This window comes from Vombatus ursinus, unplaced genomic scaffold, assembly GCF_900497805.2.
Source record: "Vombatus ursinus unplaced genomic scaffold, bare-nosed wombat genome assembly UNPS02014812.1, whole genome shotgun sequence".
Lineage (NCBI taxonomy): Eukaryota > Metazoa > Chordata > Mammalia > Diprotodontia > Vombatidae > Vombatus > Vombatus ursinus.
This window is the reverse complement of record NW_020954590.1, coordinates 3,768,699-3,788,954: the sequence shown is the minus strand read 5'-3', so window position 1 is coordinate 3,788,954 and position 20,256 is coordinate 3,768,699. Positions and strand designations below refer to the sequence as shown.

At 39.4% G+C, this 20,256-nt stretch overlaps 1 protein-coding gene across 3 annotated transcripts in view; it reads right to left on the bottom strand.

Moving 5' to 3' along the window:
* The window catches only part of LOC114054169 (syntenin-1), a 36,078-nt gene extending 16,539 nt beyond the window's left edge, over window positions 1-19,539 (bottom strand). Inside the window, exons 1-3 of one of the 3 annotated variants that reach the window (XM_027877331.1) lie at window positions 19,416-19,539; window positions 9,258-9,323; window positions 4,303-4,381 (exon numbers count right to left, since the gene is read on the bottom strand). In XM_027877331.1, coding sequence (XP_027733132.1) covers window positions 4,303-4,381; window positions 9,258-9,308 — 130 coding nt within the window. In that variant the 5' untranslated portion in view covers window positions 9,309-9,323; window positions 19,416-19,539. Of the gene's footprint in view, window positions 1-4,302; window positions 4,382-9,257; window positions 9,324-18,628; window positions 18,713-19,415 lie in introns of those variants that run through there. The other 2 variants (XM_027877328.1, XM_027877329.1) reach the window with 2 other exon arrangements.
* Between the last annotated feature and the right edge of the window lie 717 nt (window positions 19,540-20,256).

Genomic DNA, 20,256 nt, shown 5'->3' with positions numbered 1-20,256 from the left:
CTGTTTTGGTTTGATCAATAGTAGAATGATGCTATACTCAGCCCCTTTAAGCCAGCTGAGAAGCCCTGCTGGTTCAAAGTGACTTACAGGTTCCTCTGGAATTCCAGCCCTGACTATTCTTCTGCAGGCTGGGCTAGATGTTGAAACTGAGATCCTACTCTGTTCCTCGGGGGTCTGGGCCAACCACTGCTACTTGCTTCTGAATTTCCTCCTTCTTCTTTTCACCACCCAAAATCTCCCTACCCTGGAACACCACTTCTGTGCACAGATCCTCATATCTCAGTCCACTCTGCATCTGTGACCCAAAACTAGGAAGGTTGACAAAGCCTGTCACAGGCTCCAATATGGGTCTGGCACCTCCCATTACTCCAGTGTACAGTCTTTCCCAAGATGCTAGAATGCTCTACACGTGATATGCTCTTGCCTAATCCAGTCTCCAGTGTCAGAAGACCTCTCTATCTGTCTCTCTAGACAAAGGATTCACTGAGACTTCTTTTGGATTTACCCATCAGGATTTTGTCTGTCTGGAGGAGTTTTGTGGACAGAAGTACACTGCTTCCTGCTACTTCATCATAGAAGCCACATGCGTGCTACCAAATTTTTGAATAACATAAAGCTAGACGCAGTAGCTAATACAATAGACGAGAGTTTTCAAATCCAAAAATATCTCGTCTTGAACAATAAGCCAAATAAAGTAAAATGCAATTTAATAGGGATAACATCTCAGATTTTATCTATCAGATATAGGTGTAGATACAGAGAGAATATATATCTGGGGCTGTGTAACTAGTATGTTTCTGTGGCATGGCATGAAGTCCCAATTTTTCTGATTTCAAGGCCGGCCATTTAGCCAATGTAGTGTGCTTAACAATATACCACCCATTCCCCTCCCCACCACCACCCCTCCTCCACCCCCCAACTTAAACTTTGAAGTCAGGAACTTTGGGATTTCATGTCATGACACTGACATGTAATAGCTACACACCCCCACATATATTCTATGATACCTAAGTGATCATAAGAAAGTCAATTAGCCTCTTAATGCCTCAAGCCACAAGGCTATAACTGATGATTTGAAAAGCTGCATTGATGGCATTATGTTCAATACTGGAAGCTACTTACACTGATGAAATCATAGGTTTGGATAAAAAAATACATATAAGATATAGGGGATACGGGTAAATAAAAATTCATTTTAAAAAAGTTGTATTTTACTTACCTGCAAATTCAGTATAAGTTAGCAATGTTTATGACATAGCTAGCAAATGAGCTAATGCAATCAGTTTGATATTACAAAAAGTGACAATGATAAGCTGGAATATGTCTACAGGAAAGTGAATAGGATGGTGAGAAGACTGGAAACCATGCCACATAAAGATAAAAGCAATCTGAGATGAGAACTAAGAGAACTAGAAGATGTGGACTATACCTATAACATTTTCTAGTCTACCAGTTTAATATTCAGATATTCAGATGAGTATTCAAGTACTGATTTTATCAAAAGAAATAAATTTAATCTTGTATGATCAGTACTTGATGAATCCAAGTTTGCTTTTTCTAATTTCTGCTTCATTCAGAAGACAAACTCCTGTCAATTACATATGTGACGGATTATAAAGAATAATAGGGATATTACAGGAACAGAGAAGAACAAATGGTGACCATATTTTGAAAAAAGGAGAAAAGAACTCAGTCTAACTATAGGCCAGGAAGCTTAACTTTAATTACTGGCAAAATTCTGAAACTGAACATTAAAGACCAGATTTAGTAAACATCCAGAAAATGAAACAGTAATTACAAAGAGTAAGTTTGGATTCAAGTACCGATCACGCAAGATTAAATTTATTTCTTTTGACAAAGTCAGTACTTGAATACTCATCTGAATATTAAACTGGTAGACTGGAAAATGTTACAGGTATAGTCCAAACCTAGGTTTAAGAAAGGCATTGGAAAGTATCTAATGCTTTATTCTTGCGAAAAATATAGAAAGGGCTGGACTAGATCAATGGTATCAAACTCAAACAGAAATATCCCCTGTAGGCCACATATTGACTTAGAAAGCCCCAAATTAACATTATCCAGGTTGTGCTGTATTTTTACTTTTGTTAAACATTTCCTGATTTTTTTATACACACACACACACACACACACGTGTGTGTGTGTGTGTATTTTAGGCAATTGGGGTTAAGTGACTTGCCCAGGGTCACACAGCTAGTAAGTGTCAAGTGTTTGGTCTGAGGCCGGATTTGAACTCAGGTCCTCCTGACTTCAGGGTCGGTGCTCTATCCACTGCGTCACCTAGCTGCCCCCCAATTATATTTTAATATGGTTCCAGAGGCCCTTGGAGTTCTGTAGTATCAGTTTGATACTTCCAGACTAGAGGACACAATGAGACAGATTCAGAACTGGTTAAATGGCTGAACTTAAAAATTAGCTATAATGATTTGGTATCAGTTTGGCAGGATGTTTCCAGTGGTGTAATCCAAAAGGTTTTCAGCTTGGTCATGTGTTATTTCACAATTTTATTAATGACTTAGATAAAAACAGAAAATTCTCATAAAATTTACAGATGACAAAAGCTGGGAAGGACAGTTAACACTTTATGACAAACTAAGGATCCAAAATGATGACAGGTTAGAATAGTGGGCTAAATCTAATAAGATGATATTTAATAGGAATGCATGGGTTAAAACAATCACTGTCACAAGAACAAGATAGAGGAGGAATGACTAGGCATCAGTCTGAAAAAGATTTAGGGTTTTCAGCAGACTATAAGCTCCATGAGTCAGCAGCGTGTAGAGCAGGGAAAAAAAGCCAATGTGATCTTCAGGTGAGAGTGTCCAAGAAAAAGGTGAGAGTTTGTTCTACTATACTACTCTGCCATGATCAAACCAAAACTGGTGTACCTGTTCAGTTGTAGGCACTACATTTTAGGAAGGAAACTAGTGGAGAGTGTTCAGAGAAGAAAAACCAAAATGGTCAATGGCCTTGAGACCACTTTAAATGAGGATTATTTAAGGAACCAGGGAATGTTTAATCTGAAGAAGAGAAGGCTCAGAGGACCTGAAAAACTACTTGTGAGGAAGAGGGATTAGACATGTTCTTTCTGACCCCAGAAGATAGAACAAGAAACAGTGACTAGAACTTGCAAAGAGGCAAATTTAAGCTTGATATTAGGAAAAACTTTCTAAAAAATAGAACTATGCAAAAGAAGAATGGACTTTTTGGGGAGGTAATGCATTCCTCATCACTGGAGGACTGCAAGCAAAGACCGAAAGACTATCATGGGTCAAGATATGTTGTGGGAGCAGGAGGACGGGAGGATTCCTTTTGGGGTATGTAGACTAGGTGACCTATACCTACTACAGGACTGATGTTCTCATACTTCTAAAATTCTACAACATGGTAACTGTCTTCAAAAATTTAATGAATGTCATAGAAGAAGGATTAGATTTTGTTTTATCTGGGCCTAGATTACCTCCAATTCATCATGTATATATCTCATTTTATACAGAACTGTTTACATATCATCTCCCCCATTAGACTGTGAGCTCCTTGAGAGCAAGAATTCTCTTTTGCCTTCCTTTGTATGCCCAGCACAGTCCCGAGCACATAGTAAGTATTTAACAAATAAATACTTACTGACTAAATGACTGACAGAACTATGGGAAATGAACAGGAGTTGCATATTTTGGCTCACTATAAGGAAAAACTTCTTAACATTTAGAGCTATCCAAAAATGGGACATGCTGCCTCAGAATATAATAACGTTTCCCATCACCAGATGATATAGAACACAGACTACAGTCAGGAATGGCATAACGAAGGACTCATGCTTCCATGGGCTGGGATGCCAACAAGATGATATGCTATGATCCAATTTATTCATATTTATGATTCAACAAAAAACATCACTATTAAATGAGATAGAAGTACTTTGTTCCGTATTGAAATTTCAATATTTCTTCTTAATATCACCAGTATTTCATGGGCTGACATTTATTTCCAATAAGCTTCCTGAAAATTAAGAAACTAACACCCAACAGATTTTCATGTTTCTGTATTTCAAGAGTTCTGTAAATTATGGAACACAGACAAAGCACTTTCCATACAACCTCCCTGAAAAGCAGAAAGTTCAAGTAATATTATCACCCTTTTACAGATGAGGAAAGTAAAAGATTTTCCTATAATCACAAAGCTAGTAAATCTCAGAGCAGAGATTTGAACCCAAGTTTTCAGACTCCAACTTGACTTTTTACTCTACTATGACTTCTAGAAAAACTTAAAACTATAGCTACTTACTTCCATCTTGAGAAATGGGAGCAGAGGCATCTGACAAAATTGCTGCACTGGCAGGGTTTGCAGAAAAGGCTGTCTGAGCCTGAATGAAGGAAAAAAACAGAAGTGCACACTATAAATGTTGTATATTAAGAATATCAGTTATAATTACATAGTAATCATTACTTCAAAGTAAACTGAAAGTCTTACAATACTTCAGGAAAACATTATTTTAAGCACATAAGTAATATCTTTCAAAAAAAAATCTCCTTCAGCCTAAGTTCATGAAAATAGTAAGTACACTTAACTTATAACTTAGTCTGAACTTTTAATGAAACTAAAACAAATTCTGGCATCCTAAATAAAGGTTAAGAGACTAGTCTTAATGTTAAAAAAGATTAAGTACAAAATCAGAGGCATTATATACCATTACTTATCCATTTATTTCAGTATAAATTGAGCACTTAGTGAAATGATCCTTAAACTCCATGTTAAAGTCCACAGAGCAACAAAGTAGATTTCAGAGACTACACCAGGCCTGAAATCTTATGACTACTATTAGTTATGTGACAGGAAGCCTATGCCCCATGGGAAAAATATTTATCTCCCATTTTGTATGTGCCCCAAAATGGGGCACTCCCCCGCTACAAAGGATAAAGAAGAGTCAGTCCTCCTGTTCTCCTCACTGATGTCACTAAAAGAAGGACAGACTACAGGTACCAATGGGCAAAATGATAGTGTGAGATTTTTGTCAAAGTCAGACTCAGGTATTTTGTGCCTCATGAATCACTTACAGAGACCTAAAGCTCATTTTATAACAAATAAAGGCTAATGTCTCTGGTAAAAATGACCTTTAGGTTAAGCTTTGAAAAAACAACAACAAAAGATACACTATGTTTACCACAGACTCTTAATAGTACAACAGATATGGTTGTTAAAGACTTAAAAGTATTTCGTTAAGTCATATAAAGAATAATTTTAATATCCAAAAAGAACCCAGAATGTGTAACTCATGATAAGGTTATAAAGTCATGTACTAACAAGGATATCCTTTTGCTGTAAGATCCAATCCTAAAATATAGAGTATCTTAAACTCAGATATTTGTCTATAAGACACCAAATTCAGATACAAGTTTCTTATTTTGAATGCTCTACACTGGCTTCCTATAGCAATGGGACTAGGAGTCTAAGAGTCGGTTAAGAAGATGGCAAATGAAAATGGCCTCTTCTTATATCAAAGGAGGAATAAAACAAACTCAGCTACTACACTTTCACTGTACTTTTTCATTATTAGTCTTACTATAAACCTCAATGAATAGAAAACCTGAAAATTGCTATAGTTTAACTTTAATCAAAAAATGAAATGTAATAATTAAGATTCTCCTGAATACTAGACATGCCTTGACTAATTAAGCCCAGTAAAAAGTGACCTAACCTTTTTTCCTTTTTAAAAACTGCCAGAGCACTCTATACTTTTGTTCACTTACATTATATCCTGTATTACAATTACTTGTATCCTTGTCTTACCTCCCGCACTAAATTATAAGCTTTCTGAAGACAGGAACCTGGTATCTTTGTATATCTTTCAAAGTCTATTAGAGAACTTAGTACAAGCTGAATGAACATCTATTTGATGGCTCCTCAATTTCCTGTGTTGGCTCTTTAACCAGCTCATGCTTGCTAATGGTAAATGTCCCATAGGGGCTCTGTGTCCTGGGCCTTATTCTCTTCTTTCTATATACTATTCACTTGGTGACGTGATCTCATCAAGTATTGTGGATTCACTGATTCTCAAATCCACTTAACCAACCCTAACCTCTCTGCTGACCTCCTAACATCTAGTTATTGTTGTTCAGTAGTGTCTAACTCTTCATGACCCCATGGAAACAGCGTGCCACTATTGTCCATGGGGTTTTTCTGGCAAAAACAGCAGGGTGGTTTGTTATTTCCTTCTCCAGTGGATTAAGACAGAGGTTAAGTGACTTGCCAGGGTCATACAGCTACTAAGTGTCTGAGACTATATTTGAATGCAGGTCTCCCTGACTCCAGACCCAGCACTCTATCCACTGAGCCATCTAGCAGCCGCATCTTACAGCTCCATAGCTCAACATTCCATAGATATCTTAAACCAACATGTCCAAAGCTGATCTCATTATTTCTCCCCAAAATTCTCTCCTCTCCTAACTTCCCTATTTCCACATCAGGCAACATCATCCTTCCAATCTTCTAAGCTCACAGTCTAGGTGATTGTCATCTTCTGTTTTCTGAAAGCTATGCTTCTCATACTTGACTCCTCCCTTTCTCTCAGTCCCTGTATCCAATTTGTGGCCAAAGCATGATGATTTTACTTTATCACACTTCTCACAAATGCTCCCTTTTCTACAAGACCTTATCACTTCATACTTGGACTATTTTAATAGACTACCAGTTGGTCTCCTTGCCACAGGTCTTACCCCACTCCAGTTCACCCTATACACAGCTGTCAGAGTGATCCTCCTAAAATGCAGGTCTGATTTGACACTATGTCCAAAGGTTTATAAAACTATGCATACCCTTTGACCTAGCAATAACACTACTAGGTCTATATCCCAAAAGAGATAAAAAACAAAAAGGAAAAGCTCCTATATGTACAAAAATATTTACAGCAGCTCTTTTCTGGGGGCAAAGAACTGGAAATTAAGGGATGCTCTTCAACTGGGGGATGGCTGAATAATCTGTGGTATGTGATTATGATGGAATACTATTGTACTGTAAGAAATGATGAGCAGGATGTTCTCAGAAAAACCTGAAAAAAACTGAATGGGCTGATGCAAAGTGAAATGTACTGTGTACAAAATAACAGCAATATTGTAAGGTGACTGGTTGTGAATGACTTAGCCGTTCTCAGCAATGTAACAATCAAAGACAACTTTGAAGGACTTGTGATGAGAAATGCTATTCATCCCCAGAGAAAGAACTTATGGTGTCTGAATACAGATTGAAGTATACTTTTTTTAACTTTATTTTTCTTGAGTTTTTTTCCTATATTTTCTTTCACAACATGACTATTATGGATATGTTTTGCATGACTACACATGTATAACCTACACAGAATTGCTTGCCTTCTCATGGTTTTTGGAGGGGTGGGGAGAGGAAGGGAGAGAATTTGGAACTCAAAGTTTTAAAAACAAATGTTAAGAATTGTTTTTACATGTAACTGGGGAAAATAAAATACTAAATAAGATTCTCTATGAAAAAATAAAGTAAAATAAAATGCAGGTCTGACCATGTCACTTCCCTACTTAATAAATGCCAATGGCTTCCTATCACCTTCAGGATCAAATATAAAATCTTTTGGTGTTCAAAATTTCCACCCTACCTTTCCAGTCTTCTTATACCTTATTACCTCACCCCATCCCAATGTATTCTACAATCCAGTGACACTGGCCTCCTTCCATCTCCCAACTCCATGCCTTTTCACTGGTTGTCCTCCATAAATTTCCATTTACTCTCCCTCCTATGTCTCCTGGCTTCCGACTAAAATCCCACCTTCTACAATAAGCCTTTACTGTTCCTTCCTTAAGTCTAGCACCTTCACTCTGTTGATTATTTCCAATTTATTTTTTATGTACACAGTTGCTTGCATTGTGTGTCTCCTACCAGACTGTGAGCTCCTTGAGAGAAGGAACTGTCTTTACATCTTTTCTTTGTATCCTCAGTGCTTAACACAGTGCCTGGGCACATAGTAGGCATTTAACAAATGCTGTGACTGACTGATTTGTCCAAAAGAAAATATTCTTTAAAACTAACTCCACAGCTGTGAAAGTTTCAAAGCCTTAAAAGAATTGCATCAATGTAAATGCATATATACTAAATATTGAGCCATGATTTAATTGTCTCTAATAGCAAAGTCTCTAAGATTTCATGAAGCCCAATTAAAAAAAAATGTCCTCAGGCTGTTGGGCTGCATTGAGAGGCATAGCTTTCAGAAAACAGAAGATGACAGCTATACTCTATTCTGCCATGGTCAGATTACATCTGGAGTATTTTGTTCAATTCTGGGAACCACATTTTAGGAAGGGCACTGATAAGCTACAGAACGTATCTAAGATAACCAGAACAGCAATGGATCCTGGGTCCATTTCACATAAGAATATATAAGTCAATCAGTCAATAAAAATTTAAGCACCAGGGGAAGCTAAGTGGCAGAATGGACAAAGCACTGGCCCCGGAGTCAGGAGTATCTGAGTTCAAACCCAGCCTCAGACACTTGATGCTTAATAGCTGTGTGACCCTAAGCAAGTCACTTAATGCTGACTGCCTCACAAAAAATAAACTTAAGCACCTACTATGTGCCAGATATTGTACAAAATACTGAAGACACAAAAAGAGGCAGAAGACATTTCCTGTCACAAGAAGCTCACAATCTAATGGGGGAGACAACTATCAAATAAATATGGTCTTTATATCAAGAAAAATTTCCTAACAACTAGAACTATTTCAAAGTGAAACGGGCTGTCTCAATGTGTGTCTACGAGCAAAGACTAGATAACTACCACTTGTCAGATGTGTTATCCTGAAAATTATTCTGTGATGTAAGGGTTGGACTAGATGACCATTTTGCCCATCCTGCCCAGCTTAAAGTAGAAAACAGCTTCACTATATTAGAGCAAATAAATGACTTCTAAAAAGAGAACAAAGAGATGCAAGTAATGTCATAGTTGATGTTATAAATGGAGGCATCAAACTTTCAAAAGCTGTGTGAGAAGAATCAGTTCACAGAAACCATGTTTTAATCTGCATCTCAAGTCATCAACTAAACAACTGCAGAGTAATGGTAGGAAACAGAAGGTAAAAATACTGTTTTAGTATTTTTCCTTGAGCATTCATTCTTATTCTTCATTTATATCAAGAATATTTATAGTAACCCCTTTCATCCTCCCCTCCCCACCCTTCCAAAAAAAAAAAAAAAAGAAAAAGAAAAATATGCTTAAATATACCTGAATTACTTTATCTACTTTCAAGTCTTCAAGCGATGGATATAAAGACATTTTTGCAGGATTTTACTAAAAAGAGAAGAAAAAAAGTTAAATATCTCCAATCCAAATAACTTGCAAACACCTTATAAAATACAATTATGGTTATTTTAAAGCCCTGTTTTATAAAAATATATAGTAGAGCCACATGTTCATAAAGTTACCATATTGTATTAATATTTAATACAATAGTTACATTCAATAGCAGATCAAACGATGGAAGAATATGAACATACAATTCATAACCCAAGCTGCTGTTGCTCTCTAAAGCTAAGTTCATGAAATATTTGAGTACTGTAATACTATTTTAGGCCTACTATTTTATATGTGAGAGGCAGTGTGGTGTAATGACTAGACAGCACTGATATCAGGAAGACGTGAGTTCAAGTCTTGCTTCTAGCACATCCTGGCTTTGTGGGAGAACTACTTACATTTCTCAATGCTCCTAAGAAATTCTCTAATATGATAAATTGCACTTTGGTTGTTAACTTGAATGGTAGAGGGAGTTTCTAACACAAATGAAATCAAAAGGTCAGGATCAATTTTTCCACTCCCTCTCAAACTCATACAATTATGTCACATTGTTTTGGATTTAAAATGATAAGACTGTGACCACTTGCACGTGGAACCTTAGAGATTGTCTAAGAACCATAAAGATCAAGGGAATGGTCCACAGTCTCTATGGCTCACCACCACCAACATATTCTGTGACCTTACGCAAGTAAATTTCACAATCTGGGCCACAGTTTCCTTATCTGCAAAACAGAAGGGTTGGAGTAGACAGATGGTCTATGAAGTTTCTTTTATCACTAACATTCTAATCCAAAATAATTTCATAAATGTGCCACAAATTATCTGGAAATATATTAAAGAATATAAAAGCCTGGTGCATGGGAGTTATACAGCATGAAACAGGAAAATAAAATAAGAAAATGAGATCATATCCAAACACTTCCATTTAATTGAAAAAAGTTATTTTGCCAACTTATCCAATACTACTACATAGAACATTAAATAGGAAAGCAGGACAGCAACTTGTTCCAAGGCTGTTCCTATTTGAATTCCATAAAAGACCTATGGAAGAAATCAAAACCATGTAGGAATAAGGTAGGGTACATGTTACATCTTATCTAAAACTGAAGAATCCTAAGATCTGCTTGGTGGATCTTTAGAAGACCACATTACATTCTAATACTTTTATTCAACTTCAAAAAGGAAATATTTTATCCACTTGTGAGAATCAACAGAATAAACACAAAAGATTAGCAAGACATCTTTCTATCCAATCAAAAAAGATAAAAATGAGAATAATTTGGGCAGCTAGGTGGTGCAGTGAACGTAACACCGGCCCTAGAGTGAGAAGGACCAGAATTAATATTTGGCTTCAAACACTTAATAGCTGTGTGATCCTAGGCAAGTCACTTAACCCTAATCACCTCAAAAACAAAAAGACAAAAAAAAAAAAAACCCTGAAAATTATAGCAGCGGACATATACAAGGACTTATGCTGTCAGATATACATACAGCTGAATCCACAAAAAGACAGAAATACCCCCTTTCTTATTTAACACTACCACCACCACCCAAGGTAAAAAGTTCATATATTAATAACACCAGAGAATTTATTTAGGCTCCAGTTCTAGGAAACTATCATGCAGCTTTGCTCTAACACCCTGTCACACCATCCACCCCAAAAAAGCAAGAAGCAGTAAACACTGCTTCTGCCAAAGAAAAAGGAAAGGTGTGACAGATGAAAGGTATGTTCCACTCAGTGCTCCAGGTCACAGGGACTAGAGTAGAATAAAGCATTAAGACTAAGGCAACATGAGTTAGAACCCTAGATTGTACTAGTTGTTATCGCCTGAAGGTTACTCAGGGTAGAGATCTAACCCCCACCTAGCCATACTACATTCCCCAACATCAGGAGACAAAAGGCACCCAGCAGCCCAGCTTGGGCCAGGATCTGTGCTGTAGTGGTAAAGGTAAAGAATACTCCCAAAGTATTAGGAGGCAGGGAATATTAGGAAAATGCTCCAAGATGAAATTTTGATCAAGAAAAACCTATACAGGGGGCAGCTAGGTGGCACAGTGGATAGAGCACCGGCCCTGGAGTCTGAAGGACCTGAGTTCAAATCCGGCCTCAGACCAAACACTTGACACTCACTAGCTGTGTGACCCTGGGCAAGTCACTTAACCCCAACTGCCTAAAAAAAAAAAAGAAAAACCTATACAAAAATCTGGCCTACAAGCAGATAAACCAAAGAAGACAGAAAAAAAATAAAAACAAAAACTTCGAAGTACCTCAAATAAATATGATAAAGGAAAATCAACTAATATTCAAGTCTCAGCTCAAGGACCACATTCTGTGAGAAACCTTTCTTGATCCACAACTGCTAGTGCCTTAACTACATGTATTTACTTTGTATATACTTACATAAGCATGTACTGTTCCCCCTTTAAAATGTAAGGTTCTTGGGAGCAGACTTTTATTTTTGTCTTATTTTCAGCATCAAGCATAGTGAATGCCTGGCACATAAGAGGTGTTTGATAAATTCTTGTTGACTGACTAAATATTACTCATTACAAGACTACCTTATAGACTCTGAGAAATCATTGATTGCAAGAAACTCCAAATTGGTCCAAAACAGAATTAAACTCTTAGAAGAAATCAGAAACAAATTTAGGCAAGAATATTTTGTAAGTGAAGTACCATTATGAATGCCATTTTGCAGATAAGAAAACTGAAACTTAGAGCAGCCAAAACTGCAGCAACCAAAGCTGCTACAATGTAGATTAGCTAATTAGAGCAGTGATTAACAAATACCTACCAACTGATGACTTTCAGACGGTTTTGGGTTCTGTCCTAGGTCCTCTTCTCCCTCCATACTACTTCATTTGGTGATCTCATCAGCTCACATGGATTTAATTATAATCTTCCTCATATCTACCTGTTCCCTCTGACATGTCTCACTTTTCATGATCCATACTATCCTTACAGTTTTCTTGGTAAAGACAATGGAGTGGTTTGCCATTTCCTTCTCCAGTGGATTAAAGTAAACAGAGGCTAAGTAACTTGCCCAGGGCAACATAGTTAATAAGTGTCAGAGGTCACATTTGAACTCAGATCTTCCTGACTGAAGATCTTACTGCTTTACCTACTGAGCCATCCAGTTGTCAAATCTACCTATCCTGCCCCAGTATCTCTGTTGACTTCCAATCTCACATCACTGAACTACCTTTCAATCACCTCTAGATATCCAGTAGAAAGCTTAAACTCAACATATTCAAAATGAAACTCATTATTTTTCCTCCTAAAATCTCCCCCACTACTACTACCTTCCTAATGGTGCAGTGCCAGGTCTGCAGCCAGTTAGACTCATCTTCCTGAGTTCAAATCTGGCCTCAGACACTTACTAGCTGTGTGACCCCCGGCAAGTCATTTAACCCAGTTTCCCTCAGTTTCCTCATCTGTAAAATAAACTGGAGAAGGAAATAGCAAATCACTCCAATATCTCTGCCAAGAAAACCCCAAATGGGGTCACAAAGAGTCAGACACGACTGAAACGATTGAACAACAAAAATTACTATAGAGGATACCATCTTTCCATCCCTCACGCTCACAACCTAGAAGTCATCCTGAATTCCTCACTACCTCTAACCCCTCATAGCCAAACTGTTGCCAAGGTTGGCTGGTTTCACCTCTGCAACATCTCTCTTATACACAGACACTGCCACCTTTCTCTGGTATAGGCCCTCTTCACCTCAGGCCTAGACTACCACATTAGCCAGCTGGTGGGTCTGCCTGCCTCAAGACTCTCCCCATTCTAATCCATCGTCCATTCAGCCATTAAAGTGATTTGCCTAAAGCACAGGTCTGACATCATCTCTCTCCTTAAAAAATTCTAGTGGCTCCCTTTGGCTTCTTAGGATCACATTCAAAATCCTGTTCGGTTTTCAAAGCCCTTCATAACATAGCCCTCTAACCTTCCCAATCTTCTTACACCTCACTCCTCAACACATACTCTTCAGTCCAATGACAGGGTTCCCCTTGCTGTTTCAAGAACAAAGCACTCAATCTCAGCTCTGGGTACTTTCTCTGGATGACTCCCATGCCAGTAAAACTCTCCTTCCTTAACTCCACCTACTGGCTTTTCTGGCTTTAAGTCTCAATTAAAATCCCTATAGGAAGCCATTATTTTCCAACCCCTCTCGATTCTAATGCCTTCCTTCTCTTATTTTCTGTTTATCCTGTATATAGCTTCTTAGTACACAGTTGTTTGCTTGTCTCTCCCCCATTAGACTTGAGAATAAGGACTGCTATTTGTTCTACTTAGCACATCGAAGGCACTTAATATTTACTGACACTGGTTTATATAGAAGCTCAGATGAGAAGCTGCATGCAAACTAGTTCAAAGGGGAGCTAATTCCAAATTGGCCATATCCTTTACATTTTTAGGTCTCAATTTTCTTATTTGTAACATAAAGATATTTCTGCTCATACTACCTACAACACCTGGTTTTTGTAAGAAAAGCATTTGAAAGCTATAAAGTGAATGCTATAATGAAAGCTTGTGTCATAATTTGTGGTTGTCTCTAATCCTGCCATTCATTCACTCACTCAGCCAAAGAATACTTATTACATGTCTACTATGTAGGTCTTTTTTTTTTTTCCCCCTCTCCTCCAACCCTTTGATTTCATTGGTATAAGGGGCCTGGATGAGACACTTCCACTAACAACCCATACGTGCACCTGGGCTTCAACTAATCTTAGAGAGCTGCCTAAGGGTACTCAGATGTTAGGCATTAATATTAAGTGCTGCAGATGCAAATTTAAGAATAAGATACAACTGGGGCAGCTAGTAGGCACAGTGGATAGAGCACCGGCCCTGAAGACAAGAGGACCCGAGTTCAAATCCAGCCTTAGACACATAACACTTACTAGCTGTGTGACTCTGGGCAAGTCACTTAACCCCAATTGCCTCATAAAAAAAAAGATACAATCCACATTCTTTGAACTACTCGGGTAACTCTTCATTTTCCATCAATGTTTCTGCTTCATTTGACTCCATAGAATAACAAGCCCTCAGCCAGAGACTTGTGTCCCCTCTTATCAGCTTCCTTTTACAGTCTTTCCCCCATTAAGACTGCAAGACTGTAAATTCCTTGAGGGCAGGGACTTTTTCTTTTTTGTATCCCCAGGGCTTAGCACTGGCACATAGTTTTTGAGACTGTTGTTGTTCATGCTTCGAAGAGGACCAATGGTACCCTGGAGTGATGTCTGGACTTGCCCATGAATTGGATTTAAGTGAGGTAGAGGTCTACAAATTCATTAGGCTCACTCTCTCTTCCAATCACTGAAGACCAGTGGCAAGACAAAAGTCAGGATGACTGGCAATGGGGATGCAGTGGATGACCTTGATGTCTTCAGTACCTGACCAAGCTCTAAAGGCTCCACTTCACCTGTATCAACTGCTTTCTCGGCCTTGGAACAAATTGTTCTCACCTGCCCATTCCATAGGGGAAGTCTTCAACTGCTTGGGGTAGTTTCTTCCATAACTCACTAAGGCCTGAAAGTTACTCTCAACCTGGTTTAGCCTGTCTACTGAGACCCCTTTACTAGGGTGTAGCCAATGCTCACACTCTACAGCTTCTTGGAGTCACAGGTGAGAGCTGGGTAAAGGGGAACACCAAAGGTGGATGAGCAGCCCTGAAAAGGGCTCAGCAAGCCCTCACAAGAGAGGTGTTAGTTTTCCCTGAACACCCCACATGCCCTTGGCACAGAGTAGGCACTTAAAAAACGTTTATTGAATTGTACTGAATTGAATCTGCCCTTAAGGGTAAAGCAGGAAGCCCAAACAATCATAATACAAATAAAAATTACAATATACAAGTATGACAAGAAAATTTCTGGCTCAAACTTCTTTCCTGTACTATGCTAAGAGGGCACTTCCCCAGCTTTATTTTGAGTTTCCAGTCACTGTTCCAAGATGCTAGGAAGGTTACATCTGCAGAATCAAAGCTGGGAAACAAGCCCTGGGTCTTTATTTTCCCCTTTCTGTTATTTGTTTCCAGATGAGTTCCTTTATCTTTCCCTTCTGCTTTCAGTGTAATTCCACTTTCCTACATTACTTACATATTTACCTATACAATATCTCACATGGGCCCTCTTCTTTCCAGTGTCACCACAATCACACTAGTTTAGGCCTATACTATTGTAAAAGCGTATTCAACTACTCTTCCTGCCTCCATTCTAGCTTCTCTCCATTTCTTCCTTCACAACATGGCCAAAGTAATCTTCTCTGATCAAAGTAAACACATCTCTGATCACATGACTCCTTTGCTAAAAACTACTCAATGGCTCCCTATTGACCATACAAAGTATAAACTATTGATTTTGGCATTCAAAGCCCTCCAGATTCTTATTCCAACCTGCCTTTCCAGCTTACTTCAAATCTCAGTCTGTTCTTATTCTGTGGGGTTCAGCAAATAGTACAACACTACGTCCTCTATCTGTATTAGTATTTGATCACGATAACTCTTTGTGTCTTGAATGAACTCTCCCCTTCATTTGTCTATTAAAGTTCTTCCCTTTCCTTCTAAGTCCAATTTGGTGATGTTTTCTCCATTAAGATTTCTCTGGTGCCCATCCCCCATTCTCCCTACTTACCTAAAATTTTCATTGCACTTTGCCTGAACCTGTCCTTTGAATATTCTCCCTTGTACATTTTTTGTGCACATTTCTCTTCCCTACCTAGTAATTCTATTATGAAGGACCTTTCTCATGTTTATTTCTATATTACTATCACCTGAGAGTGTCTTTCATCTAACAGGCACTGAGTAAATGTTGAAATTAGATGAAAACCAATGTCCAATCTTATTCGGAAAAACTGATGATGAAGCATACTCTCATCCTAGTGAAGAAGTAGTAGAGTGAGTACTGTTACATAGGCACCGTATTGATTTGTTTTACTTGAATGTTTCTTTGTTATGATCAGGTGGGGAACATATGGAGGAATTCATGGGAAGCAGTTGTGGTAAAATGGGCAAAAAGAATCAATTAAAAAATTCAAAACATTTTAAAAGTAATTAAATGAACCTCCCTACCGATCCTAGAGACTTTCCTCAGATAGTTTCCCTTTGGTAACATGTCTTCCCTTTAGCATTTACCTAACCCACTGCTATTCTTAATATTTATGTTCTAGGTTTTGATTCCTCTGACATTCATTTAAACCAGATTTTACCTTTCCAAAAGTGCCAAGCATAGAAGAGAAACACACTCCTTTCTTGGGATCTTCTCTCTCTACTTACCTAGAATTAAATTGGTTTACATCTAACAACTAGCAAATGATCCATTTGACTAAAGGTGACCATCAGAAAAAAATATTTCCAGGAATATCCAACAAATCTTAAATGTTACCATATGTTCACATAATAAAAACATCATTATGAGAGCTTTGCCTGAACTTGGAACAAAAGACACACTAAAGGAAGATACTAAGGTGAAGGATGGGAGGAAAAAATGACCTTCCTTCTTGGAACAAGTGACTAAAATAGGATCATATTGCTGGAAATAACCTCAGAAACCATCTAGTTCAATCCCTTCCTTTTACAAACAAGGGGAAGAAAAGCACAGGCAGGTTAATTGGCTTGCCCCCAGTCACACAGGGTACTAAGTGTCAGAAGTATCTGGAGACCTGTCTTCTGACCAAGCCAAGAGTTCTCCTACTGTACTCAAAAAACAATTTCCTATTCATTTGTCTATTACTCTGAAAAAATAAAGACTGCCTGAAGGGCAATAGAAAACTATCATATGCATACATACATAACTGAATTAATGTTCCACAAAGGATATTTTTCTTAAAACCAACAAGTTCCTTGTTCCATGTGTCTGAACTAGACTGTGGAAAGACAACATGGTATAGTAAACACTGTTAGGAAGACCTAGGTTCAAATCCTGCCTCCAGCACTTATTAGCTGTGTGATTAGGGCAAATCACTTCATCTCTTGGGGGCCTGCATTTCCTCAACTGTATTCCCTTCTAGCTCACTAGTGATCTTGGGTAAGTCAAGAGACTTAACCTCTCTGTATCTGCCTCATCTGTAAAATGAAGGGATTGTACCAGGATGACCTCTAAAGTTTAAGCTCAAGATCTCTGATCCTATTCATTTCAGACCCTTGTTCCAAGAAGTAACTTCATACCTTCATGTCTCAATTAATATTCCCTTTTAGTATTTCTTTTGTTTCAACCTAGCACACAACTGATATTCATGGTTTTCTTACATAGATAAATGTTAACATTTAAGATGGACAAAACACTAAAATCTTAGTGAGCCTCAGTTTGCTCATCTGTAACATGGCCATACCTGAATCTACCTCAAAGGATTGTTGTAAGTCCCAAATGAGAATGTAAAGAGTGTTGCAAACTTTAGAGCACAAGAGAAATGGCAGCTATTATGTTTACAGACAAGGAAACTGAGGCCCAGAGAAGTTAAATGACTTTCTTATAGTTATAGTGTCCACACTACAGTGTCTTGCCATTTTGATAATAAGTATGGTATCCTATCCTTCTTAATAATATCTTAAAAAAAAAAAGACCAGAAATTAACTTTGCCAACCTTTAGTTTAGTTTAGGTTACAATTTTATGGTTACTGAATAAACTTTTTGAAAAGCTTAATTAGTTTTTTTATATTGCTTACTTTGTAATATTCAGCTCAAATGTCTTGTGGAACTACCAAGCTGTATAAGAGTTCACTGATGATAACCAATAAACTATGAAGCTACAATTTTTACATTTGTACATTTATGTTCCCAAGCTAGGATGAGAAAAAAATGAAATGACTAGTCAAAACTAAGATCTTTACATCTTCTGCACATAGTGTGCATGTTTTTAGGAAATCCTAAAATCAATAAGTAGGGCTCACAGAGAGATACTACACAATCTTTACAAGATACACTTTGAGGTAAAACTGCAACTTATGAAAAGTCAAGTTAAATCAAAAAACATTGTATCAAGTGTCTGCTATGGACCAGAAACTGTGCTAATAACCATCATGGGTGAGGTTAACCATCTAAATTTTTTTCCCTTTAAGTCACTAGTATTGTTTTCCCTCAAGTAGAGGCTAGCAGCAGAAATTTATAATACATATTAAAATTTGGCACAAAATATGCTCCGGAAACACAGACTTTTGACATAACCTTGGAAATTCCTGTCAAAACTATGTCATTCAAGTTTAAATGAAAAGTTCATGTTATCAATTCCATAAACCTTTATTAAGTGCCTACTACGGGCTAGGCATTGTACTATCGACTAAACAGTGTAAACAACAATTCTTACCTATGTAAGTAAACTGTGGTCACTTTCCCCTTTTATTAGAAAGGGACTGAGACTCAAGCTCTGGATCACCAGATCTCCCAAGGCTCTTTCTTCGCTTTTTGCACCCACACCCAACAGTGTTTTCCATTGGATCCACCTTCTCCAGAAATAAAGGTTTTCGCAGCGAGGGAATGCTTGTGTAATCTCCACGCCCCGAGGAAGGCTTGGGAGCCAAAGCTGCGCCCACTAAACAAATAAGCCCCCCCACCAGACTCGAGCCGCCCAAATAATTCCGACCCCGCGACGCCCCAACAGCAGGAGGGGCGCAACCAAGCCGCGGCAACTCGCAAGCGTTTTCCTTTGGGGTGTCTTCCCCTTGTTTGTGAATGTCCCGTCGAGCCTCCCGCAGGCAACGGGGGTTCGGGGGCAGGCGCCCCGAGGTCCGCGCCCCTCCCTGCCCCGGGAGGGCGGCCCGGCCAGTCCCAGCGTCCGGCCGCAGCCCACGCCCTTCCTCCCCCGACCTTCGTCGGGCCGGGGGCGGGGGGCTGAGGTTATCCGCGCCCCCCCAAACCCCGAGCCCCCCAGGGCCTCCCGAGCCCGCGGCGCACTCCGAGGGGCGGGGGCCGATTCCCACTAGCCGTCGGCGGCTCCTCCAGGGAGGAAGCCCCAGCGCCGCCTCCGCCCCACCCCCCGGGGGTCACCGGCTGAGCTCCAAGGGCTGCGCCCTTCAGGTTCCCGTCCTTCCCCCAAACCCACCGAGCCCGGGACGGGGTCCTGCCACTCCTCCCCGCCAAAAGCAGCTGCTCACCCGAGCCTTCCCGGCGCTCTCCTCCAACGGGCCCCGACCGCTGCGCCCCAGCAACGGTTTTCCGATCCTCTGGGGAGAGAGAAGTCCGGGAACTGAGCAATCAGTCAGCGGGAGACTGACGTCACCCACACAAGCCCCGCCCTCCGCCTGCGCAGACAGCTCTCCGAAATCCAGATCAGGTGACGCTCTCCTGTGCCGCTCTCCTCCGCCCTCAGGGTTGCCAAGACAACCTTGGGGCTGGGCTAAGCCAGAGAGACTGAGGAAGGAGGAAGGGAATGTGGTTTGGGGTAGAGTAGCTGCTCCTTCTGCTCACTGCTCTGGTTCTCATCCTTCCGCCCCCAGAGGACAGGGGAAACCATCAGCAACCACTCTGAGCAATGACTCACAGCTTTCCAGAGCACGAATTTCGTCTGTAGTCATTCCCACATACCTTTTTCCATCCTTAGCTTAGCACCGTGCCAGGCACATAGTAGGCGCTTAGGCGTTTAATATACGTTGATTGATTGAGCTTCAAACTCAGTGCTCTCCCTCCTCCGCTCCGCCTATTGACCTCTGTGGCTCCTTTTGAGTTTCAACTAAAACCCCACCTTCTACAGGAAGCCTTCCTTAACCCCCATAATTCCAGTGCTTTCCTTCTTTTAAATTGGAATGTTTTTCCATCTCTCCTCTGACTGCTGATCTCTCAGAGAGATCTTCCTTTGAATCCCAACTAAAATCCCACCTTCTACTGGAAGCATTCCTTAACCCCTCTTTATTCCAGTGCTTTCTCCTTTTAATCATTTCGTATTTATCCTGTATGTAGTTTGCTTTGCATATATTTGTTAGAATGTTGTCTTCCCCA